Genomic DNA, 26,492 nt, shown 5'->3' with positions numbered 1-26,492 from the left:
CCGCGAAGGTGGTTCACTTACCAGGGTAAATCACTATGGTGACGTATTCTACTTTCCTCATAAGAGATCGGGAGGTTTGTAATTACAGCCTGCTGACCAATCAGATCTCCAGAATACAACGCTCAGTAGTGAATACAGATTCTTAGACGTACCATTATTTATTTTCGCCTTTCTTTTACCTACATTTTTGCGATTACTTTTGTTTTCTAAGCATCAGTACCTGATCTTAAAACAGGAGGATGCCTATACTGCTGCAGACTAAGCCTATGTTTGAATTCTATTTTTATAATTCTCTTTTACAGCAGAACTGAGAGCGAACTCGGTGATAAAATAATTTGAGTTAAATGTTTATTTTACTGGTCTGTGCGCTAAAATCACAGATTCACGGGTTCTTGTTCTTTATAGATTTTTGATAATCATTTTATCATCTGATAAAATCTCTGATTGGAGCAGGTGACACTCATAGGGATCATTTTCTGTGGAAGAAAAATGAGCCATGAAACTTTTAGATTAGTCAGATACCGCTAACACCACCCCAGGGGAAACCTTGGGTTAACTTAGCCAGTTTATAACCAGCTTTGTGTGACTGCTTATCTTGATCATTAGCGATAGGATAAGTGAATCCAGACAGCGGAGAGATACGGTTGTGTTAAACTCGCCCTGATGGGAAAACTTAAAGTAGCGCAGTCAAATTCGAGGTGGTGAAGCGGAGCCCACCTTTAGACGCTCAATTTCTACTCAAACTTGACTTTATGTTTGTGGCAAATAAAGATAATTTGGGTCACAGAAGTCATTGAAATGAAACATGACTTTTTATTAATTCTTCCAGCATTACATCTGGTGCAAACACTGAGCAACATAACCAATGATAGGTCAGTGATCTTCACTATACATTTATTAATAGTTTTTCTAGTTCCATTTTTTTAACAAAGTGTTAAATGGGTGGAAAACGTGTTTTACATTAAGAGTTTTTTGAGTCAGTTGCCACATGGCACAGACTGTAGCAAACTACAAGTAAAAATCTGTCAGGGATGACAGAAGGAAAGAAACACAATGTGGTTTAACGCTTCCTCCAAACTGGTAAAAACTTTGAGAAGGAAGGGAAAAGGAGAAGAGATTACTTACAATGAAGTATGACTTTACGATGCCGACCGGGGGGACCCCCGGACCATGAAACAGTGGTGTACATAAGCTATCACAGAGTGAACATGCAGAAATGTCAGCCAGAGCAAACCAGAAATAAAATACTGGTTTTGTGTAGTAAACTTCGAAGCATGTTCAACTGAGATCTCCTCTGAAAACCGGTCGAAAAGTTTTAGTTCAAAGGAAGTACAAACGGGTATAAAAGAAAAATAATTTAAGTACAAGGAAAGGAAACTAAACATTCTCCATTAAAAAAAAAAATCATCTAAAGTGGAAGGAAATAAAAACTAGTTTCCTTCCAGTTTTCTAACAAGACCAAAGAGTGAGTGGAGAGCCAGTTTCTGTTACTAGAGGGATCAAAACAAACGATATTCATTGAGCCTGTTGGTACATTAGACAGTCCTTTAATTTGTGTTTTCACAGCTGCTAGTGTCAGCTCGACTTGTGCCAAACATCTAGTGGTTATGTTTCTCAACGTGCCACTTAAACCTCTTCAGACTCTAAAGAGCACGTGGCCTCTTGGGATTGATCTGCTTACTGGCTTGCTCCTCCTCCTGCAGTGCAGAGCGGAATGACTTCACTTTATCTGTTGAGGAGAGCAAAAGCATTTCACACATTTAAAAAAAATGTAACAGGAGGGCTGTATTCTATTGTTAAGTGATGTGCGTGTAAGTTTCGGGCATACCTCGGAGCTCAGTGAGGATTTCTATCTTTTGATCTAGGATCTGCTCCAGCTGCGTGGCGTAAGACTCCACGTCATAATCCACCTCCTCCGTCATCTCCAGCAGCACCTTTTCATCTTCCAGCCACCGGATAGACTCCTGCTCAGAGGAGAACAAAGAGAAGTTATAAATTCACTGTCAGGAGCTGCAATTTATCTGGATTCATACAAGTATGTATGAGAAAAAGAAAAAGAAAGAAACGAGGAGAGCTGGAGTGTTTTCTAACCTGGAAAACAGCTCTGTGGTCCTCTAGGACCTGCTCCTCCATCTCCACCAACTGTGACACGGCCTCATGGAAGGTGAAGAGCTGAGGAGACACTTCTTCCTCCTGTGTTTACAGATCCAGCAGCAAGATCCAGATTTAAACAAAGGAGATCAGGCATTTTTAAATAGCTACTTCTAAACTGTGGCTTCTTTCCCTTTATACGTCACAATGTCTCCAACAAACAAATATTCTTTAAATCTGAGTAAAAACCCATGTTTATTATTTGGGTTTTAAACCAGACTGAGTTCTTCCATTTGTGTTATTATTATATTATCTCACTCTTTTGTATGACGCATTTTAGTCAAAAATCTGATTTTCTTAAAATTGTTAAATTAAATGGACTTAACAAAAAGCTACAGCACAGAGATCATTTCTGAAATCTGGTTATCAGTGGACCTCACCTTCATCACTGATAAATAAAAGTTTGAATGTTAATCCAAAAACACTTGGGGTAGTGTAGGGGTAGTGAAATACGTGGCAGCTGTGATATGGTAAATGGGCTGGTACTTATTTAGTGCTCATATACCAGTATCTTGCACTGATTGCACCTTGTAGGAGCCAGGGACTGAACTACTGAGTAATATACAGCCTTGTTTTACCTCCTGTTCCACAGCAGCCCTATTTTCAGATATAAGTTCCAGATGTAAACAGTCTGATTTGTGCTTCAAAGAATCAACTGTGAGCACTTACATTCTGCTCACAGAGAAGTTTAAGGTCGTCTCTTTGTGGTGAGATGCTCAGCCACTCTTCATCCAAGAGATCCAGCTGGTTGACAGCATGGATATTGGGGCGTCCCCCTTCCATCACTTGGTTGGGGTCCACCGTTAGCTCCTTTACCCTGCAGACCAAAAAAAGAAATAAAGAAACATCAGATCGCAGCGACCACGGGTCAGACCTGTTCCTAACAAGGCTGATGTTTGGTTTGCGGTTCATGGTTTGTGCAGCATGGCAGCTTCATGACAGCAGTGATGTCATGCACAGGCACAGATGACAATGCTCAATTTCCAGATATCAGTTTTCATGGTAACTGGAGTCTGGGTGTTCAGAGCTCATGTTTAACTAGGCTCTCGCAGAGCTGATGAGGGATTACAGCACTGTACCCAACCTGCAGGTGCCAGCGCCAATTAATTAGGACTACGGCCGGGATAAGGGATTACCCGCTGAGTGTTTGGCTCAAACAAAAGCTCACCGTGGATGCATTTGCCAAACAGCTAAAAGTCGAGTTTTGCACCAGCATTCTGACTTATCACACCCAGCTATCGCAGTTATCCCTGACATCCGGGGCATGAACAGCGATGAAACAACAGAGCAAATAAAAGACACACCCACACAGACAGACAGACATATTGTTCTTCAGGATTTAGCAACACAATTTAAAAAAAAAAAGTTTTGTCTACAGTTCAGATCAAAGTCAAAGCAGGGATGAAAAGATGAATCACATCAAAACATGCAGATGAAAAACAGAAAGGGGAAGACAGGAAGTGTAGCGCAGTGAGGAGCTGATAAATGAGCTCATGGGTGTGTTTTATAATGCATTAGATACACAAAGGGACAGCATGCACTGTGTGTATTTGTGCGTGTGGTGCTGTGCTTTGGGGAGTGCTTGACCTGCTGGGAGAGGTAGCAGCAAAGTCATCATACTCAAAGGTATTGGTGGGCGAGTGCTCAGGGCGGCTTCCCTGACCGCTCTGGGAGAAGGGGATGTCTGACGGACTAATCCCAAACTCCTTCACTCTACACAGTCATCATACCAGCACACAGAGCAGCAGAGGGCGGGAAACAAGAAGGAAAGAAAGTAGGAAAAAAAAGGGAAGAGGATACAAGAGTCAGAACGAACAAGAGTAAGCAGAGAAATTTGGAGTAGTACAGCTAATTTCAGATTCTATAAAAGCCACTGGACATTACAGAGGAATCCAAAAGAGCTAAAATTTCATAAAGGTGAATAATCCAAGAAGTTCCTGTAGCAAGAAGATACTGTCCAAATCACTGGAGTGGGTTATCTCAACCCCACCTGTTAGCGTAGCGTAGTGTGTTGAGTGTGTTCTCACAGGATGTCATCCCAGGAGAAATGGTTGCAATCTGGAGGGAAAAAAAAAGAATATGTCATTCAGATTTATTTCATATTTATTAACCTGTGGAAGAGATGTGATAACATGGCCAAAGACAGAAGACAGAGACTGACCATGCATGTGCGTGAGTTTTCCCCAATAAAGGAGTCTCTGAGGACCTGGGTCAGCTTACTGGCTCTGAATGGTGTATGGGGCTTGTTACGACCCAGAGCTCTGATACACTCCTGAAACAACAAGAGAGACATACTTGGTAAATTAAAAAAAAAAAAAAAAACAAATGGAAAAAGTATACATGACATTTCTTTGTTATTTTACAAATCAACAGAAAAGAAAATGAAGTGGTAGCCAACACGTGGGAATCAGCTACTCCACTATCCCTTCACTGCACACAGACCTTCAAGGCTAACAAGCTTTTGTTGATCTCTGCTCCCTCCAGACGAGTCTGCCGGTCAGCGCTCGATGTATCCGCCCCCCTCTCATTGCCTGCAAGGTCGATGAGGGAGAACTTTCCATGCATCTTCCCCTTCCTCCGGAGAATGATCTGGAAAACGGCGTGGCTGCGAGACGAGTGAGCGTTGGCGGACGTCTGCCCTGATGTTCTTTTGGAGTGTGATCAAGATGATGAAGAAGAAGAAGCAGCAGCAGCGAGGGCAAAAAATTAATAACTTTAGGAGAAGGAATAACATCCTCAAAGAACATAAATATTGTGCTAGACGACGTCTGCATGACAATAAACGAGTTTCAGAGTTTTGATCTGATCACTGATCAAATACAAGAACACAAAGTCTCGGAATTCCTGAGAAAGTTCCTGCTGTCATACCTGCAGCTGTTTCCCACTTCAATGAGTTTCAGGACATCCTCTGTGCACTTGACCTCCTTCTCCTGCAGCCCCACCACCTGCACTTGCTGTTTCCCGTCCTCCAGTACCCTCAGCTTAGCTTTACGATTCAGCAGGTCAAACACCTACAAACACAGTTCTGTCAGCATTAAATAAAATCTCTCCTTCAGAAAAAAATGAGAAGGAAAAAAATGATAACACATCACTTGCCTTCCCACTGTAGATTTCAAAGAAAGTTGCGTACACTTGTAGATCTAACTTTTTGTAGCTGGGTTTCTTCAACATGAGAAATACATCCCGAGCTGCATAAAAACACACGAGAGATCGAATTCCAAAACAGATCCAACTTATCCTTCAGTCAACAAAGAGCTACATCTAATGTGCTTACCAGCTAATGCATAAATTCCTTTAGAGCAGTCTTGGTTTTTCCCAGAGAAATCGCCACCCATAGTCTGTGACACAATGAAAAAATAAATATATACAAGTTAAAATGTATTTTATACACAAATTATATAAGATGCACTCCAACTACAGGGATAAAAGCCTTCTGTTTTCTTAAAGGCACATTAATTGTAACTCACGTGTGTTTTTCCACTGCCTGTCTGTCCGTAGGCAAAGCAGGTGGCCATGCCTCTCTCAAAAATGGTTTCCACAAGAGGTCTGGCTGTGAACCTGCAGGAGAAGACAAAACACAGTCATGCGCTACTCCATCCCCAAATTTATACATAAAAATATTAACAATTCATTCATCTAATTTTGTTTGTTAGTCACCTTTCTTCTGACTAAAGGAATTATATTAACATGCAAAAAAACCAGATTTCAGGTTTTTATTATCTATGAATTTGCAACTTGAAAATGTCAAACTGTGGCTGTTATTTGAATTAGTTTGGTTTAGTAACAATGCAAATAGATAAACAGTCATTTGTAGAATGTTTGTAAATGATTAAAAAAAAAACATAAAACGATCACAATCAACACATTTCGGTGAAATTTCGCTGGCCGAGTGGCCAGGTCACACCCCTCAATGAGTGTGGCTGCGCTGATCCAGGGTTTCCTTCCCCTAGCCGATAATTTGTGGCAAAACACAGACTTGTTCATTTGTAGTTTGTGCATCAGAAACCGTTTAACAATTTTTTTTTCAGACATAGCTGTCTGCAAACATCTCTCAAAACTAAGCTAAGACAAACACTGCAAATACTGGAAAGTCTGGTTGTTCTTGATTGTGCGCCATTGCTTGGCAGAGATTCTCTGTCTGTGTCTTTGGTTGGCTTATCATGTGCTGCGTCACATAATCTGAATCTGACTTGAAATTAAATAAATCTAACAGCTCAGATGTCGCTTCGGGTCACAAACCTGTAAACCATCTCGTTTGTGGTGCTGTCGTCAAAGGCGTAGTCAAAACGGAAGGTCTGGTTCTCCAGGTAGCGGGTCAGGTCCACTTTTTGTTTAGGTTCATGAACCATCACCACATCCTTACTGGGAATGGTGATCACATCCAAATCCTTCATGGACAACTCTGAAACACAGCAGAGGCGACACTTTCAAATACAACAATATAAAAAGTACTTAGCACGTAGCATGAGGCGAAACTCATCAAAGACCTCACCTTTTTTGTTGAGTGGACGTTTCCTCACACAAACGCATATTCTGTGCTCTTCAATCTGGGCAGTGCAATGAGAAGGACATTTATTAAACTTTGGATGAAGGTCAATTCTTACCGATCAGGAGCGAAGAAGAATTTTCACCAGGTCTGCTGTGGTCAGGGGCCGGTAGTCTAGACTGGCTCGGAAATCTCGGATCATGTACATGATCTCATAGTTGGGGATGGTGGTGTCCACCTCCTGAAGGACAGAGACAGACAACATGACAATTACTCTCATGTCAAACAGATACTCACTTCAATGTAATCAACTCTATGGCAAAAAGAAAAAAAAAGAACAACATCAGTGTACCTGAGCTCTTTTCTCCCTGAGCTCCTGCTGCTGAAGCCGGCGTCTTTCTCTTTTCTCTTGAAGTTTTTCCACCTCCTTCACGCAGTTTGACTTCCTTCGTGCTGCCATTTAGAAAAGAAAAACAGTAATTCTCCCACCTTTCACATCATGTATCAACAGCTTTCTCTTCCTCTTTTATCTCGCTTACAATATGTCACTTCTACTACTTTCCCAGCGTCTTCTATCAGCTTTCCTTTCTGTTGGCCTTTATTTAAACAGCAGAGAAACCTTGGGCTGGCTCCAACAAAGCAGAGCAGTGATACAGCTACTACACACCAGGATGCAGCGGCTGGCACACAGTGTCTCCCGCATAACATTAGCTGCTTGCTCTACATAACCAACAAAAGGCCTTTGCAACACTGTGTTTCAAAACATTTTTATTTTTATTTGTGTCCTCAAACACAACAGGACATGTGACCTCTGAAAGGAAAATGAAAAAAAACAAAGACAAAACCAAAAAACACTTACAATGCAGGATATGTGCCTTGCATTACTGTTTTAATCCAGTCTGATTACAGTAAGAGGCTGTTTCAAATCAAGAATGATCGTCTTAAGAAGGTTATTCCAAAGCTCCCGATCACCACACCCCCAGATTAGTTTTGTTTCAGGTCAATCAAAAATATTAGTCACCATTATAAAGGAACACAAGTTAGCAAACATGTGAGTAAAAGCCACTTTTAATTCAGTGCAGAGTTCATCAAAACGATGTTATTCGATTAGCCCCGGCTCAATGCTCGCCGCTGCAGCCCCAGCTTCCCGCTGCAAAGCCCGGCCCAAGCCCTGTGACACAGTCCTGGCCTCCTGCTGGCTGCAGTCCCTGAGAACCCAGACTATCAGAGCAGAAGGATTAATAATCTGCTCTAATCTGTGAGGAGAAGATGAACTGGGTCAGCACCGGGACAAGAAATATAAGAGGAACTCAGCACCGTTACTGCTTATGGGCTATTCAGTCTGTGTGGAGGGGAGCTGAGGGGGTGAGGAGGGGGGTGAGGAGGGGGGAAACAAGGCGTTCACATCCTCCTCTCAGCTTTCCAAATGACAGCGAGCACTTTGAATAAAAGGCTATCATTGCTGTCACAGCCCAGAGACGTAACACACATTACCGCAGGCTCTTCCACGTGTGTGCCCGTGTGTGACTCAGCAGAAACCAGACACACAAAAAAAAAAAAAAAGCAGCACAGCCAAACGACACCACAATTTTTTTCCCCTCCTAATACCCAGAAAGCCTGTCTGCTGGATGGATTGTGAGTGTGCTGCTTCTTGTCCACACAACAGCTCTGAGCAGTACGTGGCAGACATTTGGCTGAGCGATCTTCTTGTTTGACTAGCGGTCTATCGGACTCTATTGGAAACTATCAGAATCACTGTGAAGCACTGAGGGCAGGGGTAACATGCAGGTGATACATACAAAGCTGTCCAAACTCCTTTCTGGATAGCGGCTGATGTGAGGACTCTGTGATGAACATGTGGTCAACAAAGACACGACATTAAAAGATTTTGATGATATGCTTTTGTGCGATCGATGCATTTTTACTAACGCTGACAGTATATTTGGATTAAAAAAAAGAAAAAATCTTATATGGATTATATTTCACATTTGCATAAGGGATTAGTCTAGAAGCTTTTGGCCAACTGCTTAAAACTGGTTTCTTGAAATGATAATTTTCTTGACAAATGTCATGATTGTTACCGTTCTGTAGCTGCTGCTGTGTCTGGGCCTGAGTGGGCTGTGCGGGCTGCTGCGATGGAGGAGGTGGAGCAGGCTCTGGCTGCTGAGGCTGTGGAGGTCTGGCCCGGGTTGGAATTGCTTAAGACACAAAAATACAAATATCTCTGATCCAGATGCCACTACCAAGCAACACTGACAGCAAAAAAACAAAAACAAAAAAAAAACAACACCAAAATAAATGAATGAATATTAAAAAGGAGGAAGGAGGAGGAAAGGAACAAAAAATTAATAAAAAACTCAGAATATGTTTACTTTGGTCAAATTTGTTAGCACAACAAACATGTGGATGGTTCACGTGTACTGAAACTATAAGGCTGTGAGTGTTATGTTTGTATTTCAGAAAAATGCTTTCTTATAAATAAGGAAGCAGCTGAAAGTAGTGGGTAGTTCTGTATATAAATGGATTAGTCAGTATTTATCTATTTATCTTTTTTTTTTTTTTGTTTAAAACACCGGGTGTCCGTACTGATGCACCACCAAAGGGATTTGTGTCTCCAGCTTTTTCTTGTTTGCCAAAAGTGTAAACGACTACACTGGAGCCACTATGTTTGCATTGGAGAACATATTCTATTAAACTATCAATTTTACATTTAAACAACTACTGCCTGCCCATATTACAGTACTGTTTGACCCGTGTTTGCTGCTTGCCATGAAATGAGTATGACAAGAAGCTTTTATGAGACCATAGGTGCATAAATGCAAAAACGGCATATATGTGGATGTAAATGAGAAGCTAATGTCAAGAAATAAAAATGATATGATGCTTTTAACAATGCTTAAAAAGTTAGTTGTTCCTGATTGCAGAGGAAGAGTTGGTGGACAAAAAACAAAAACAAAACCCCCCACAGATTTTTTGCATTATAGTAAAATAATTGCTGAACTAAAGTGGGCAAACTCATGATGGATATATACCAAGCCATAGAAAGCAACAATTTCAATAACAATTAAACCACCATAAATATGTGAGGATAATGTTGCAGTTCCTCAAACCTCTATTATCTCTGGATGGAGTATCATTCTTAGGAGGTGCTATCGTCCGTCGGTTCTGTGAGGGGAAAACAAATAAAGAGAAATGACTACTGAGTTAGCTAGTGTGATTCCTACTTTTGTTGTCACAAAGTTCCAGACTTTACTTATCGTGACTACTCTGCATACAAAGATACAGAAATACACACGCTTTTCTGGAGGCGAGTGGTTAATGTATCCACATGCTGCAAAGCATACTGTGTGGCACAGATGGAGACACGGAGCGGCACAGGTGCAACTCCTGATTCATATTCCCAGTACCCTGTTCCCTCACTGGCAGAAATTTTCCTGTAATTTCTGATCATTTGACAAATGTGAATATCAGACAAAAATGTCTAATATTCAGTACTGGGTAAGTGACAATTTGAAATTGGACTTTACTAAAATTCTAGTTAGATCTCTGACAAAGGAAAAACCGTGACGATACAGCTCATGCTGCAAAACACACAAAAAAAATCTTGAGTCTGGGTGGGCTGTTGGTGAGACAACAGGATGGTGGAAACCTTGAGCCCTAAATATTTACTGAATTTAGAAAGAAAAAAAAACACTGAAGACTCTCACCTGTTAGTCTATATTTATGACACATGGTGTACTTAACAGGACCAGTTAGCTGGTTCCTGAGAAGGATCGAGGTTCTATAAAAAGATCCAGCACACTGAGCCGCACAGGTCACCCGAGGAAGCCTGGGTGCTAGTCCGTGAATGAGGGATGTTAAAGGGTGACAAAACAAAGAGCTGCAATTCTGAGCAATGTAATTCACACGCTACACCTTTAGGTGCTCATAAGGCAGGGGTGTCGAACTCCAGGCCTCGAGGGCCGGTGTCCTGCAGGTTTTAGATCTCACCCTGGGTCAACACACCTGAAACAAATGATTAGTTCATTACCAGGCCTCTGGAGAACTTCAAAACATGTTGAGGAGGTAATTTAGCCATTTAAATCAGCTGTGTTGGATCAAGGACACATCAAAAACCTGCAGGACACCGGCCCTCGAGGCCTGGAGTTCGACACCTGTGTCATAAGGTCACACAGCACCACTCACCTTTGCAATTTTGTTAACCTTCACACATGTGGGTGTAGGAGGGGGTGGGGTCTCTGGACTAGGGGCAATTTCTTCATCTGGAGCCACATCTGGATTAAGTGCAAATATACTCTCCAAGTCAATCTGTCCAGAAATAGAGCAGCATAAAGTCAAGTGATTCTGTCTATGACGGGGGGTTCAGTCAGTTTGAAAATACAGTGCATCACAAAAGCCTAAAAAGGGCTTAAATGGGACCAGTTTTGCACATAATTAAGGTGGACAAGAGTCTTCAAACTAACCCCAAGTGCTTATATTTAAACTTGGATGTCTCTTGTGTGCTGAGTAGTCAAAATTATCCATCAGATTTATTGCAGTAAAGCCAAAGGGTGTTGACCACTTTCTAAAACTGCTGCTGAATGTAATTTTTAAAGTTCTGTACTGTAAATTTCACCAACGCTCCATGGGTGAAAAAAGCTCAGAGACAGACTTGCTCCATGGACACTTTGTCATTTTGATGGGCTGAGAATCAATGCTGCAATTAATGGACAACTTGCTCCAACTTTCTCATTCGTTTTTATACTTTAAAAATCTAGGTTATGTGCACGCTGTATAAGCATTCACATTATTGAGATCCTCCTGCACTTAACTACTTCTGCATACTTTGTGCTACAGAAACCATTCTGGTATCAAAATGTTCAGCTTTTTCTGGAGAAGTGTGCTTTTATGAAGAATTCGATTTTTCATGGCATTTTGCCACCACTGTGTGATGACATCCCCTGCTCTTTAAACGGTGCTAGAAGAATAATGTGAAAAAACTTCTCTTTTTTCCATGCCCAAATCGTTTGCCTTGCATGTATAAGATATACATCAAAACATAGCCATCCCTGTCCTCTTTCATCCAGTGTCATTCAGCAATTTCTCATTTCTCTTTCTGTTTTGTTGGAGGGAAAAAGTAAACAGCCTGAAGCTGCCATCCTCTGCAGTGGTTGCTCTGCTCAGAGTTCTTTCCACAAACTAAAGTTTTCAAACAGTTGTAACATCTCCCTCTGTGTGTTTGTACGTCTCTGAGCTTCTGTGCAGGATTATGATTAAAATTGAGCTAATAACCGGCATGATCGTAGACTTGTGTCTTAAACACAACTGTGATGACTCCTTACAATAATCAAGAGGTGCACGACCGGCCGACGCACCACAAAGATTGTGTCTAGCGACACCGGAAGTGATGTCAAAATCGTCACACGGCTAAACATTTATTGATAAACATTTCTCATTTGAGATCATTTTTCATTTTGACGAGCTTCAGCTCCAAGTTTAGCATTTTTGAAGCTCAGTTTTGGTACCTTTTTCGCTTTATTTAGCACATTTTCAGTTTTTGGTACTGTTGCTGGCCGATATTTTGCTAATCTTTTGCAATTAAGCTGATTTAGCAAATTCAGCTTTGAATATTTCAAATATTTTTAAACATTTCAGGCAACATTTTCAAATTGCAGCATTCACATTGCATTTTTGCTAGGAAATGCTTTTTCTAGTATTTTTCATTGTCTTATTTGGACTGTGCGTATGTGCTCCAAAGACAGGGCTGAACCAAATGCAGAAACAGACATTTTTATATAAATAATTCTGCTTATCTTTGTGCTTTTTATTATGTCCATGAAAAATAATTATGAAAATGTGATGCAGCAAGCCTGCCGCCAGATGTACTGTTAAATTTTCACACTGTCTACATGTGATCAGAGCTGCAGGGTGTGCAAGGGGTGATGTGTGGTCGAACATGCAGCTTAGTTGCATAATCACAGCAGCTCCTGAATGCTTTTGGATCTATTATTCATTGCTTTGGAAAATAAAAAGCACTTTGTGCTGTTAAGGAAGCTTTAAGAGGTAAAAAACGGTGGTAAATAGTGGTTTACCTCTTTTCCCTTTGTGTCTCCATTTTCTATCCACTCCACTGTGACGCTCTCATTGTCCTCGTTAAGTGAGGTCACCATCGCCTGATGTATACGTCCTGTAAAAGCACCAGAGATGAGATGAACTCAAACATCAGATTAGCAGAAAAACATAAATAGCTGAAGGTAGAAAATATTGGGACCAAAATCAGTGTAGTGCTATGGAAAATTAAAAGCATTTTATTGTTTAGTAAGTACAACAACAACATAACTGCATTTGCCATTCAAACCCCATGATTTATGAAATATAAAAAGGTCTAATTACCACCTGCTACCATGATCAGATCTGCATGCAGTATTGTTAAAATAAAACTGTTTTTATTTGGATATACACTGACTTTAAAGAACGTGTTTTTAAATAATATACTATATAACAGGGTAGGCAACCTTTCTGATGACGAGTGCCATCAAAAATTTTATGATTGCATTAGCAATAAATTTAATAACGCTCTATATTAACAGTTACACACTATATAGAACCACTTTATAGAATTATATTTGTTCGCAGATGTTGGCAGCTATCAGCGAATAGTTATCAGCTATTTTGAAACAAAAAAAAAACACTTTTTATCCATAACAAGAACTCCATAACAGCAAATGAACTGTACAACAGAAAATACAAATGCTATTTATGGTCTCCTCACAACAATGATAAGTAAAATAAACTGGGCCAATATGGCATGTTTGTTAATACAGGGATACACATGTTAATGTGATCTCTGGTCTCCCACTCAGAGACACAGGTCTCTGAGTGTCCAGCATTCAGACGGCTACGTGAGGACACTCTTCGTGTGAGAGAAAATCTGCTCACACAGATATGTAGAACCAAATACTGTCAATAAGGCCTCTGCAATGTTCTGAAGACAGTTAAACTTGTCAGGTAGTGATGTCCAGCAGGTGAAAATGCAAGCTCCATGAACACGCACAGCTGTGGATTCCAGCTGCTTCGATGTTGTATTAACTGGCATTAACTCAGCCAGTTAATGCGAGACAAATCCAGCTGCTCATTAAAGATTTCTGGTTTGATCAGAAAAGAAAACATTGGTCCATACACCTGAAAGTCCCAAAAACGCATTGTGAATTCTGTCTCGAGCACAACTAATGTGTCTATGCGAGCTAATTTGCGATGTGCACCGCTGGCCTGGCCATTTATTTTTAATGCACCTTCTCAGATGAATTCACTGCGTGTCGTGCCCAGGGCTGGACTGGGACAAAAAAATCAGCCCGGGCATTTTGACTAGAGACCGGCCCACCAGGTATTACAGGAAAAACTATAAAGCCTTTGAATGAAAACAAACGCTGTTGTGACAGTGATGTACACTGTCTTGTTGGTATATGTATGATTTCTATTCATTTTACATCAGATAAAAACTTTGGTTGTAAACTTCAGATAATTATTTAATAACAGCCAGACATTTTAAATGAGAATAAGAAAGTATTTCTTTGTGCCCCCCAGCAGCTTTTATGGCTGTGGCTCCAGCAAACATCAACTGATACTAGAAATTAATATTAAATAAATTCTAACAACAGCTTATCAAGCTTAAACGTGCTGCTGTTGTTTAGCGCGACATCCGGCGGTTTCCTCTTTCTGGCGCAAAGTGGGCGACAAACAATAGAGTACAGCTGATCAGCTGATCATTGATCAGTTTCATGATTGAAGTAGCAACAGGAGAGAGAGGAGAGAAGAGGCAGCTGTGCAGCGTAACGACAGAATAACTCCTTTGTGTCTTTTTCCATTCTAGCTGAAGTCCAGGACAAACTGTTCCTTTTCACCTCAAAACGAAACGCATAATATTTTCTCTGAATGCGGGACGACTCCGTCTTTTTACGGGACGGTTGGCAACTCTAATAACTAACCTTATGAATAAAATAAAGTTCGCTACAACAATGCTGATGAAAACTCCGTCATGCTAGCTAGTACGCAGTACGAGTTATTGTAACTGACTGTAAAAAGTCAGCCCAACGAAAATAAACTCCACCTAAACTTGGTTTATATCTGACCCAGATAGACTGCAGGTCATAACTTCTTACCTGAAGTTCAGTTCACCTGACACTCGGACCGGTGCTGCCTTGGGTCTCTGCTCCTCCTGCCTCCCCTTTCCCTGCTAATGTTACTGAATCTGTGGAAGCTCCGCCATAGCCACCACCAAACAACTGAGTTATTTTTACACACCAGCCAGCATCTGGCCAATCCACCACCTGTCATTTTTTATGCCCTTACAAAAAATAAATAAATAAAAAAATCATCGGCCCACCGAGCAAATGCCCGGTATGCCCGATGACCAGTCCAGCTATGGTCGTGCCATCAGTTAACCCTTCGCGTGCCAACTGTGGCATGCGTGCTTAGGGTTGCCGACCCCTGCTATATTATAATTGTTGTGTGACGACCCACTGATGTATTCTATACATTTTACATTTTCAGTTCTGTTTCTGATGTGTTGTGCTCCTACTTTTTTATTATTATGCGATATACATTTAACCTAGCTTCAATTAAATTACTTTAAATTACATTACTAATTATATAAGCTTATATTCACCTTTATCCTCACAAACAAAGAATCTAGTTCCAGATAATGCAGGCATTTTAGTGAAATGTTACTAACACAAAACCCGCCTATGCTCACCAACAGAGGATTTTATTTCGTTTCCATTGTTCTGTAAGTGACTGAACAAATTAGGTTTCTTGTGAGAGGAAGGCAGCAGGCTGAGGCTAATCTTGGTAAGTTCAGACCAGGAGGTTTGATAATGAAACGTTAGCGAGACTCGGATAACAGAGATGAGAGCATCTGCTGTTAGCCTCTGTGCTTCTCTCCGCCCCTCTGTCTTCAACACTGCAATATTAACAGCTGGAGAAAAAAAGAAAAAGGACAAAAAAGAAAAAAAGCTGCTCAGCCCTCCCATTTTTGCCTGTGCCGATCCAACTGCATGCTGCAAAATCCCTTCACTATCTAAGGAAACGGCATGCTCCAGTATCCATTATTTAGAGACACAAAGAGAGCAGGCCAGCAAAGATGCTTTCAGTGTTCTCATGTGCTGAACATTTGATCAATTTACCATACAAATGTTTCACATTTGCAAAAAGCAGGGAAAATGATTTTCTCGCAGGGCAGCCATTTATTCAACAGAATGCATATGTTCTATTTGTTAGGTATATATCGTGCACTTGTGATAGCGTTATTTCCTTAAAATTTAGGTGATTTAGCAAGGTGTGGACATCCAGTATTTGAGCCATTCCTGTGTGCATTTATAGAGGATACAAACAGCCATAAAAATACACAGAATAACAAAGTTAACCCAACCCCCCACCCTAAAAATAAAAAAAAAATTAGTTGAAATTGATTTACAATAAATCACAAAGTTTTAAAATGTAAGAGTGGTTTTATACTTGGTCCCTTTCAGCCCTCAAAACTAATTTAGTTTCTGAACACTCATTGTGGTTCATGTAATCTGTCACCTGTAAACACAAAGGGTTTTTTGTTGTTACCTCCCAGCTGGATGGATAGATATAATTAAATTATTAATTGATTTAAGTATCATGTTCATGTGCAATGACAGCTTATCTTATGAGAGAAACTTATACTACAATTCATTTGGTTTTGTTATTAGCAGGCAAGATGCTTTCACATTTTATTATCAGAGAAATCAGCCACATGCTATTATAGAAAACTTCCATACAGGCAGTAATGATAATAGTAACTAATCCAAACATAGACTTGAATTTAAACAGGAAATGTACATGTAGCGTTTTTAAAAAAAAAAAAAAATTCTACTGCTGATCAGATGTTTACCAACAGTATACAGTCATCCCCCGCTATATCGCGGTAGAGCAGGGCGAAATGGCCAAAATTATTTATCACGATATAAATTTGAAAATTTGCGATAACGATATAACTAACGATATAATTGATGTGAGACAAAATACAACTCTACAACTTTACTAGCGCAAAAAAAAAAACATCCATCTATTTTCACTTAAACAAGCAGCTGTTTTTTTATTTTCATTAAAGCTATATAAAAATTTAACAGTGCAAATGCAAATTCCTTGCTGAAAGTTTAACCAAAGGGCATTTCCAGTAGAAATGGGCTGACATAACCTGAGCATAACCATGTAAAATATCCACTAAAGTTAAAAAGAGGTGCTTTGCAACATTAAACTGCAGTGTGCCAAATAAAAAAGTCAAATAGATATTTTTTGGACCATAAAGTGCATGGGATTATAGGGCACATTATGCGAAACAAAGCAGTCAGATAAATCAAACTTTATTAAACTCATTCTTCTTGTTTCCTCCACTTCTGTACCATTGATTCATTAATGCTGTATTCTATCACAGCTGCACTATTCCCATGTTGTTGTAGTATATTAATGACTAACTTCGTATTGTGGATGGATTATTTCAGTTGTTCTCCTGACTGAAGTTTGGTCTGTTTACTGCATCCTGCCATGCGATTGCATTTGTCTCTAACCATCAGGAACCCTCATGTTAACTTTTATCGAGTGGAAAAGTATTAGCGTTCATCCTCCAGCTTCACTGTTTATGTTATGCTAACTTAGCTGTGTTGCTAGCGATCACGTAGCACATCATTATATACCAGCTAGTCCAACTTCAATAACCCTACAAACGTCACTGCTGTTTAGTTTTCTGTCTTCATTTATGTTGGAAGTGATAGCAGAGCTGTAAGTTTTAATTTTTTCAGAAATCTCTCAGTCAGAACATGCTATATCATGCTTAGGTAACTGGCGAAACTAGCGAGCTACCTTCCGCTAACTTCCTGCTAACTTCTAACTCCTTTAAATGTAATAAATTCTGTTTTCATGGATGCCTGGATGTTAAACTTAATTGTTACACCTGTTAAGCAGCAATGCTGATCATTTTATTGAAGATGAAAGAATTTAGACAGTTCTTAACTCTCAGTGTGCCACAGTGTTCGTTTGACTTTGGGACCTGAAGCGGAGGGAGTTCTGGACCCAGATTACTCCCAGATTTACGAGCACCTTAGTCCGACAAATACGGTAATAACGACGGTCCGCTTGCATGTTCTACAAAAAAAATGTGCTTTGGTGGGTATCTGACGGACAAATACCAAACCAGTTCTGCATCACTGAAGTTGCACCATTTTTACAAACCGATTCTGGTTCATCCATTTCATTCAACGATCTGCTTTCCCCCTTTTCATTCTCCGCTGCTGCCATGCTTTTTCGACCATGTGCGTATGAAAACAAAGGCACTGCGCATGCGCGTATTGCCCATATTCTATCGCAATATTTTATTTTCTTATCGTTGCCTAACATTGTACCGGTATTACCGTGAATGGTATAATATGGCCCAGCCCGATATCGCGGTTCACTATTTGTGGCCTCGCTGTTTCGCAGATTTTTTTTTGTGCAATTTCAATTTCAATTTGTCAATCAATCTCATGCAGTGTCTCCTGTACAGTAAAGAATGCGTTCGGCTTATCAAATTTACATAAATCTTCAATCACTAGCAGTGGGACTTGTCACCGGCGGGTGCCTTTGGTTTCATTCTATAATACCGCACTTATTTTTCTACGAAGGTTTGAACTTTGAGATTCTTTAAACAAGAGAGAGAAGTGTGAAAATGTTCATGCCTGTCTGAGAAAAGTGTATAAAGTGTGTAGTGAGGGGGTTTACAGCCTTAAAACATCTATAATTGTAAAATAAAGTTGGCTACTTCGCGGATTTCACTTATCGCGGGTTACTTTTAGAACGTAACTCCCGCAATAAACGAGGGATCACTGTAATAAAAATGTCCCAATAGAGATCGACAGACCATGTGACCAATCGCTTTACCCTTCGGCTTCCAGTGGCTGTCATGCGACCGGCTATGGCAGTTAATAATACAGCTTCTTGCAATTCTTTGTGTCTCTGTTTATCTCTGTGTAACTGTTGTCTTGTAATAGCCCGTGCGCGCTAGCCACTTGTATCTACAATCCTTTGCGGTTTTACCCCGGAAATTACGTCACATTTTCGATGTCTATAGCTTTGATGGAGGTTGGCACCAAGTCTGAGGAACAAACTGTCTGTAGGGTTCACTGGAGTAGACAGATCTACCCCAAGATCCTGTGTGGCTGTTACGACTAGGTCGCTTTGGACCCTAGGCACGAGCGCTGTATGGTAACAAGATATTTCTGCCCATTTTCTCCTCGTACACATCAACTTGCACTGTAATGAAGGAAGTATTCACATCCTTTACCCAAGTAAAAGTACTAACACTATACTTGTACAAGGCTGCAAAGGTTCTGAGAATGTTACCTATGTCAAAGTAATCTGAACCGACTGTTACACTGCTATATGTCATTATCATTAGATTATTAATATTATTCACATTAATCACAACTAAAATTGTTTTAATTGGGGAAAATAATGACCGTTTAATAGAACTGATATTGTTACACTCATCATGGATTAATTTAATGATTATTTTCTCTATTAGTTATTTAATTAGTTAGAAAAAGCTCCAAAAACAGTCGAGGAGTCGAGGTCTGAGGGCTCTAAAGAGTGAACAGGAAGATGACCTAGAGTCAGAGTTGAAGGGTACCAGAAAAATCAGGTCTTTGTTTAAAATGCAATCACACTATAAACACAAAAAGAACTCATTTCTCTTTTGTTGGTCCACTTTAAGATTAGAGTAGCAGCACTCAGAGGATTTATGGAAACAACTGTGCTAAGCATGGCTCTCCAAATCACTGCTCCATCCTGCTAACCACCCTGGAAAAAAACGGCTGCCTGCTTTTGCCAATGTCAAGCAGCAAGCCGCAGACCACAGACTTCCTGTGGCTTCATCGCGATCAGACTCAATAAACTACTTGGTGCATAAGTAACGGCAGCAGAGAAGAGAACAACTTCGCCCAAACTACTTTGATAAAACGAGACAAATGTCTTATTATTTTATAATATGCAAATCTGAAATTTAAAAATGAAACAATATGGAATGTAAGGGGTTATAAATAACCAATTATTATCTAAAACATAATAATAGCAACAAGAACAATATAATTTTACACAAGAAAATCTGCAGCCCAATACATGTACTACTTAGGTGGTAATCAACAGACACCGAACGATGTTATCACATTACTTAATTAATGATACGATACAATGACAATTTTTAACATTTTTCAGCATGCTGAGTACTGCAGTAACATATATATTCTGATTTATGGCCGTTTTTCAACTCAAAGTTAAATAAAGCAGGCGGCCATGAAGTTTAACACAATTAAGTACACTTTAGTTATTATTTTTTGCTGCAAAATGAGATTGTCAAGCACACCAACACTGTCAGTGAAGCCTGGCCATAAATGGTGCCAAAAAGACCGAGTCAGCATGCTATCAGCCTGTGACTGAATGGGATCAAGCAAGCAATTACATCCAATCAGTTTCTGATAATAAAGTAATTAGCTGTGATGAATCACCAAAAAATGCTGTCTACATAGGAAGAAATTCACATATAATTATTAAAGTTGGTCTCAGTAACCTTCCTGATCTACAGGAATATCACCACAATACAATCAACTGGCAGCCAGTTAAGCTGAGTCCCCTTGAGTTGTGCTCATTGACAAAGACTCATTCAGACTGTCTGTCTGCATTTATAAATTACACACCAATTATTTATGAGCCTCTAACAATCTGAGAGCGATTGCAGTGAGTCCAAATCCAACTGCGAGTGTTTGCTGGTCTGTCTCTCTGTGCTGGCCCTGCGATACAACCTGTTCAGGGTCTAGTTTGCCTCTCACACTGCGACAGCTGGGATAGATCCACCCCTAACGCTGACCTCAGTGGATAAGCGGTTAAGAAAATGAATGGATTAAATGATACATAAACGCACTATTCTGTTTTTATTTACACAGATGGAGATGTATTTATTTCCCAGACACAAAGGAGGAAATAAATAGCAACAACCCCCCTCCCCCTCCAAATCAATCATCAGCCAAATTGTTATTTTAATCACCCATATTGGCACTGGTACAGAACTTCATGAACGCCACATCTCCAGTTAGAAGTTCTCTTAAAATACAGTACAATACACCTATTAATGGCCAGACCTCCCTACTATTATACATACTGTTGTAAAAAATGCCCAATAAATATCAAACCGAAGTCCTTGAACTATACTATTATAAAAGGGGTAGATCTGTTACATTAAAGTGACAGCTAAATGACACAATGCTCAACAGGTACTAGGGGTTAAGTGGATACAGTTCGTCTCACTCTAAATGTCAATTTTACACAGGTCGTTAGGTTCAGATATAATAAGGACGAGGCTTGTTTTAGGCTCATTCATAACAACCCACAAATACAAGAATAACACTCTAAGGCAGTGTAACTGTCATATGATCCTGCTGAAACTGATGAAGTGATCGCTTTCCTCCCAACTCTGCTAACTTTGCAAGATGTTTGTTGTGTCAATGAGCCAACAGTTGGATCTTCACTGTAAAATGCCAGCACCTCGTCTTTTCTGCTACCAGACGAGACTGTTTAACTGAGCCTTATAGTGAGTGCAAATGCCAAGAGAGGCAGTCATGATGAACCCATAATGCAACAGTACAAGAAATTTCCCATGAAGAGGCTAAGCAATGGTGCTGCTTGTAGACATTTGCTGTTAGCAGTGGCAGGAACTATGCAAACTGAACCTCAATAGCAGTAAATGGCACTAAACAACACTGGACATCAGGAGCTTGTGTAACCTGTTGTACCCAGAAACGCATGTTTTAAAGTACTAACAGCATAGGTCTTAAAAAAAAAAACGATTTATTGATTTAATTAAAAGTAAAATTATTATTTTTGTTATTACATTTACTTTCAAATGGCAAGGCAGACATGCCTTTTAATAATCGAGAAGTGACAAATTTCCTTAACTGGAAACTATTCTACCGTTCTTTCTGCAAAGCTACAGACCCAAACGGACAGGTTTCAAGGACACAGCATACGTCCAGACACTGTACATCTACAAGATCCACATGAGCTATTGTGCAGCTGTACTCTCTGACCTTGCCAAAGACGGGAATATTTATTTTCCCCCCAGACTTTAATAAACTCTAACGGCTGCCTACATCTTCCTCACAGACATACACTGTATCCTTAGACTTAAAAGAGCTGAAATGCCAAGTCACACACGGGCTTGTCTTACTGAATGCCCCATCAAGTGCCCCACTTTTTTACTAAAACCTTGCTGAATGGGTACACTGACACCTCCCAGGAGCAGAAGGGGCTTAAAATGGGGGTGCTCTAGTTCTGCTAAGCCTGTGGAATAAACAAAACCCTCAAAGCATCGTTTTCACCCACAGAACCAGAGACACCTATTAATGAAACCATATCAACATGGCACACACTCAGAAAAAAAATGATGCAGTGTACAAACACCACACAGACCCTTGCCTCTCCAGTACTCCACTCTGCTCTGAAAGACCCTACTATGCCAAACCATAATATTTTACTTAAACAAAAACAAAAAAGATAAAAAGAAAAGAGGAAAGCCCAAAAATTAATACTCAAAATTGATATCCAGGAACAATTAAGAGTATAATACCTTTAAAGGTGACTGGTGACTCTGATGACTGGAGGTAGTCTAATTAAACTGCTCCTAATTATTTTCTATGAGACCTAGCTCTCAACAGGAATAAATATGAAATGGAAAAAACACAAGGAGTGAGTGAGAGTCCTGGCAGAACAGAGGGAGCCGGCTGCAACAGATGGGGTGGTGGCTAATAGCATGAATCTGGCTTGAATCTGAACCAGTCCCCAGAGAGAGAGGGAGAGGGCAATCCCTGCTCTAGATACAACACCAGACAGACAGAACTGGTTACTTCTGCAGCCCTGCTGTGCATCTAGTTCACATCTCACTCTTGATCTTAGGACAGAGATTATGGATTTAGGGACATTACCAATGATACCAACCAGCACAGTGGCTGCAGCACACCTCTGGCACTAGCTTTCAAGCTTATTCACGTGTGCTTTGTGTACAAGATTGGTGCTGTTTGAGGGTTTGTTGCAAAACATTTTCACTGGGTGTAGCAAAGTCCCAAAAGGACCAGTAGGAATGACACAAACTTCTGTGTCATCTTTGGCTCTATAGCCCTGAAGCAATGCCGAACAACTACACAGAGCAGCAAGAATAAAGCTGGCATTCACAGAAAGGAGAGTCATACAACAACCAGCCTCTCCCATTTCTCGGTCTACTCATCTGTTAGCCTTCAAAAACAACTTCAGCTCATGTGAATGCAGTTTAACCCCCCCTTTATTCTAAGCTATTATGGCTACATTCGCAGTACCACTACAAAAAACCGAGGGCATCAGTAGGTGCCTCATATTTAAGGTTACACTATCTACAATTATATATCCTTGGCATTGCCTCTATTAAATAAAACACTATCATCTTTTATGACCCATGCAATACCAGGAGTAATAGAGGAAATAAAGGAAAGAGTTATAAAAAATAGCCTACGTATATGCTCTTATTACAAATGTATTTTTAAGGCAAATGACCGTGATTAATATAGGATTTTAGACCTCAAAAGGGTTTCCATAACAACTAGCGGTTCGGTTTATTGACAGAGCATTTAATAAGCTAACAATGAAAGAAAGCGGGGATAAAATATAACCAAAAACCAAAGTGCATGTTAACGAAACCGATTTTACCGCGGAGCCACTGCTGTGTGAAGCCGGGAAACAGCCTTTGGCTAGCCACAAGCTAACGCTAATCTTGCCGTCTACGTTAGTTAGCTAAGCTAACCGGGTTAGCAATCCCGCTAGCTTGGCTAATTATAATGTTGAATTCCCTGTTATAATAAATAATTTAAGAAACTAGGTGGCGCTAGAGTTAATATGTTTGTATGCTTGATAAATTCCCATCAAAGACATTTGTTGTTATCTAATGATAAGAATCTAGAGGTATCGGGAAATATCTTCTGAATGGGCATGCTAACAAAGGTAAGGCGCCCATTCAAAGGCTTAGGCCGTGCTGAAACTCTCCGCCCTGACAACTAATATGAACCTGCAGCTAGCGTTACGCTCTGCAGCCAGAAACAACGGTTGCTATATTCAACAGCAGCGCAGCAACAAAGATCCCCAAACAACTTACACACCGCGACGGGAAAAATAAATAGACAGGGTGAAACTTACCATCGCTGCGTTTTATCTCCACATAGGTACCAACGACAATCTTCCCAAAGCCAGACGCCATTCTACATCACTTAAAAATGAACAAATACAGGACTAGAGACTTATTGTAAGCCGAGTAAAATCAGCTTCTTTGGCAGTCTTTGGTTTGGGAGGAAGATGCAGTCAGTGGCAGCATTACGTCAAGAGCATTACGTACCTACCAAGAATAGCAGTTTCTTTCCGGTCAGCTTTTTCAAAATAAAAACGTTATGCGGCTCATAAAAGCATTGCATTTACTACAGCGTTTATAATTGTCATTTCTTTAATCATGGGCTGTTCCTGTAAAATATTGGATTTCCTATTAAAGTTAATTGAAAGACTATTACTTTTACTTGTACATTATCACTTTGGGTGCAAACACACCATAATAAATATATTATAGCTATTATAGGCTGTTGTAATTGACTCCAAAATAAACAGATGTTGTTAAGATTAGTTTCCTCCTAACCAACTCAGTGATTTAAAATGGTAGGTAATAATAATAAATGCTCATTTTTCTGTAAAATGAGCACTTACATTGAGCTCATGTTTCAAATATATGATACTAATCTTAAAATGCAATAAAAATACATTTAATAACGTATATAAACATATATGACATAAATAAATAACTGATAATAACTGATAACTAATGCATTTTTTTGGTATGAACAAAAATCCCTCTATTGTGCAATTTATGCTGCAGTGGATGCAGTATACCACCTGGTGGTACTACTGCTCTAATAGGTCCAGATAAGATGCATCACAGTTCTCTGACTTCTTCACTACGTACGTAATATGGAAAAGATGCCAAGAATTTACCTACGACATTTATGACGTTTCATGTGTAAACCTCTAGGACTATCACTAGGATATGGAGAGGACCAGCACACCCAAAAGTCGTCATTTACAAAAAATGAAAAAATATTACTTGCACTTTGCATAACACTGAAAGTGAACTAAAGAAATGTACAAAACACTTTTTTAAAAACACAAATGTTAATGAGAAAGAACAATGAAACCACAGCTCTCTATTTCTCAACAGTATTGCATTGTTCTTCTAATCTACAGTACTGTGCAAAAGTTTAAACTGGCCCCTCATTATTTTTATATATATTTTTGCTTTAAAGGAGCCAGACTTGAGTCTTATTTTGAGCAATTTTGGTCTTTAGCAATATTTTACAGGCATTTTTTTTTCAGTCCAGTCCTTGTACCTGATTCTCAGGGGATTTTTTTATGTTCTTGTTTTTAAGCCACAACCAACCTATGAATCATTCAAGAACAGTACAAACCCATTTTAACAGAAATATTAATGATACAAAAAAAAAGAAGAAACAATAAACTGCTTTCAAACACACTTTTTCACCCTATCATCCACATCAGACAGTTGCTGTGGGGTTCGGAGGTCAGTGCAAATATAATTAGTATCTCTTTCCCCAACACTAACAACGTTATTGATCTTTCCTCTGGTCTGAGTCATGTATCAAAAAATGTCTACACAGTTCACAGATGGAGTTTAACACAGTTCTAATACAGAGCATGAAACTGATGTGCTGCACATGGAGTTTATAGTTAGTGCTAGATTTCAATTACATTGAGAAAATGCAATGACATAAAACCATAATACACTATAAATATAAAACTACAATATATGCCCAAAATAGAGAAATTATTTCCAAAAGTATGAATAATTGTGAAATGATATCAATAAAATGCTTGCAGCTGTCTTTTTGATATGCATGTCTACTTTAAAATCCAATCCAAAGCAAACTGATTTAAGACTCAAAGCAAAAGGCAGGGAGGCAGCGCCAGAGGTCTTATGAAGATGAAGGCCAGACAAGGTAAACATTTGAACACAATGGCCTGCATGAGTTGATCATAACAAAATAAGTAAGTGGAGCCCCACAATACCACTGTGGGAAGCTGAACGATCTGGTGATGTTGGAGAGGACAATCCGGTCTTAAATACTGCAGTGATGCTGAGACAACACAGTTGTGTCAATAACCTCTGCAGCTGCTGAGACGCATGCTTCTCAAAACCTCCAACCAACCACTGAACCTGGGACAGAGTAGGTGGAGAGATACAATGAGGGTCACTGGTCTTCAGGACAATGACAACTCTTCTTAAAACATATTTTTATCATTAGGCGCGTGCGTACTTGCTCTCAATTTTTTCAATGTAATTTGCAGTAATCATAATTTTAGATGTTTTGAATTTCTCAAAGTCTTCACAGACTGTTTTCTTTTTGCGTACTGACTTGTGAAGCCAGAGCGCTTCTTCATTGGAGCGTCACAAAATGGAAAACATCTTGGGACCTCTGTTGGGTGTGTGTGTGTGCTGAGAGGATACCAGTTACAAAAAGTTATAAAACCATCGATGGGACATGCAGCACAGCATTGGACATTTTTGAGAGAATTGCTGAAAACCATTTGAGCGCACATTCAAAGGATGTAAACATACACTCACATTTACACTTGTGAGTCTTTCCACCTTAAACCCTGAACTCTCTCCCTAACCATCAAAACCAATTGCTTGATTCAATATCAAACCTTATGTACGTGCTCTTTCCAGAAGCTACCAGTTTCCACCAGG

General features: G+C 39.8%; 1 protein-coding gene across 5 annotated transcripts; it reads right to left on the bottom strand.

Annotated features, from left to right (window-relative positions):
• Positions 1–790: 790 nt before the first annotated feature.
• On the bottom strand, positions 791–24,086 carry LOC146376074 (kinesin-like protein KIF2A). 5 transcript variants are annotated; one of them, XM_084945767.1, is made up of 22 exons: positions 23,882–24,086; positions 12,709–12,803; positions 10,823–10,945; positions 9,748–9,802; positions 8,719–8,835; positions 8,437–8,481; positions 6,990–7,090; positions 6,783–6,878; positions 6,644–6,698; positions 6,391–6,553; positions 5,619–5,709; positions 5,426–5,489; positions 5,248–5,339; positions 5,020–5,162; positions 4,594–4,798; positions 4,313–4,423; positions 4,142–4,209; positions 3,739–3,864; positions 2,821–2,968; positions 2,092–2,193; positions 1,829–1,964; positions 791–1,729 (listed from the first exon to the last, which is right to left on the bottom strand). In XM_084945767.1, exons 1-22 carry the CDS (start codon positions 23,940–23,942, stop codon positions 1,644–1,646), a joined length of 2,283 nt encoding a protein of 760 aa, XP_084801893.1. In that variant the 5' UTR covers positions 23,943–24,086; the 3' UTR covers positions 791–1,643. The 5 variants fall into 5 exon arrangements, with proteins under 5 accessions (XP_084801893.1, XP_084801895.1, XP_084801894.1 ...); XM_084945769.1 differs by lacking the exon at positions 3,739–3,864; XM_084945768.1 differs by lacking the exon at positions 8,437–8,481 and having other exon boundaries at positions 23,882–24,085.
• Between the last annotated feature and the right edge of the window lie 2,406 nt (positions 24,087–26,492).

This window comes from Perissodus microlepis, chromosome 12 (genome assembly GCF_051167445.1).
Source record: "Perissodus microlepis isolate ML-2025 ecotype Zambia chromosome 12, ASM5116744v1, whole genome shotgun sequence".
In the NCBI taxonomy this organism is placed as follows: Eukaryota; Metazoa; Chordata; class Actinopteri; order Cichliformes; family Cichlidae; genus Perissodus; species Perissodus microlepis.
The sequence above is the reverse complement of the archived record's forward strand: the minus strand, read 5'-3'. Positions and strand labels throughout refer to the sequence as shown.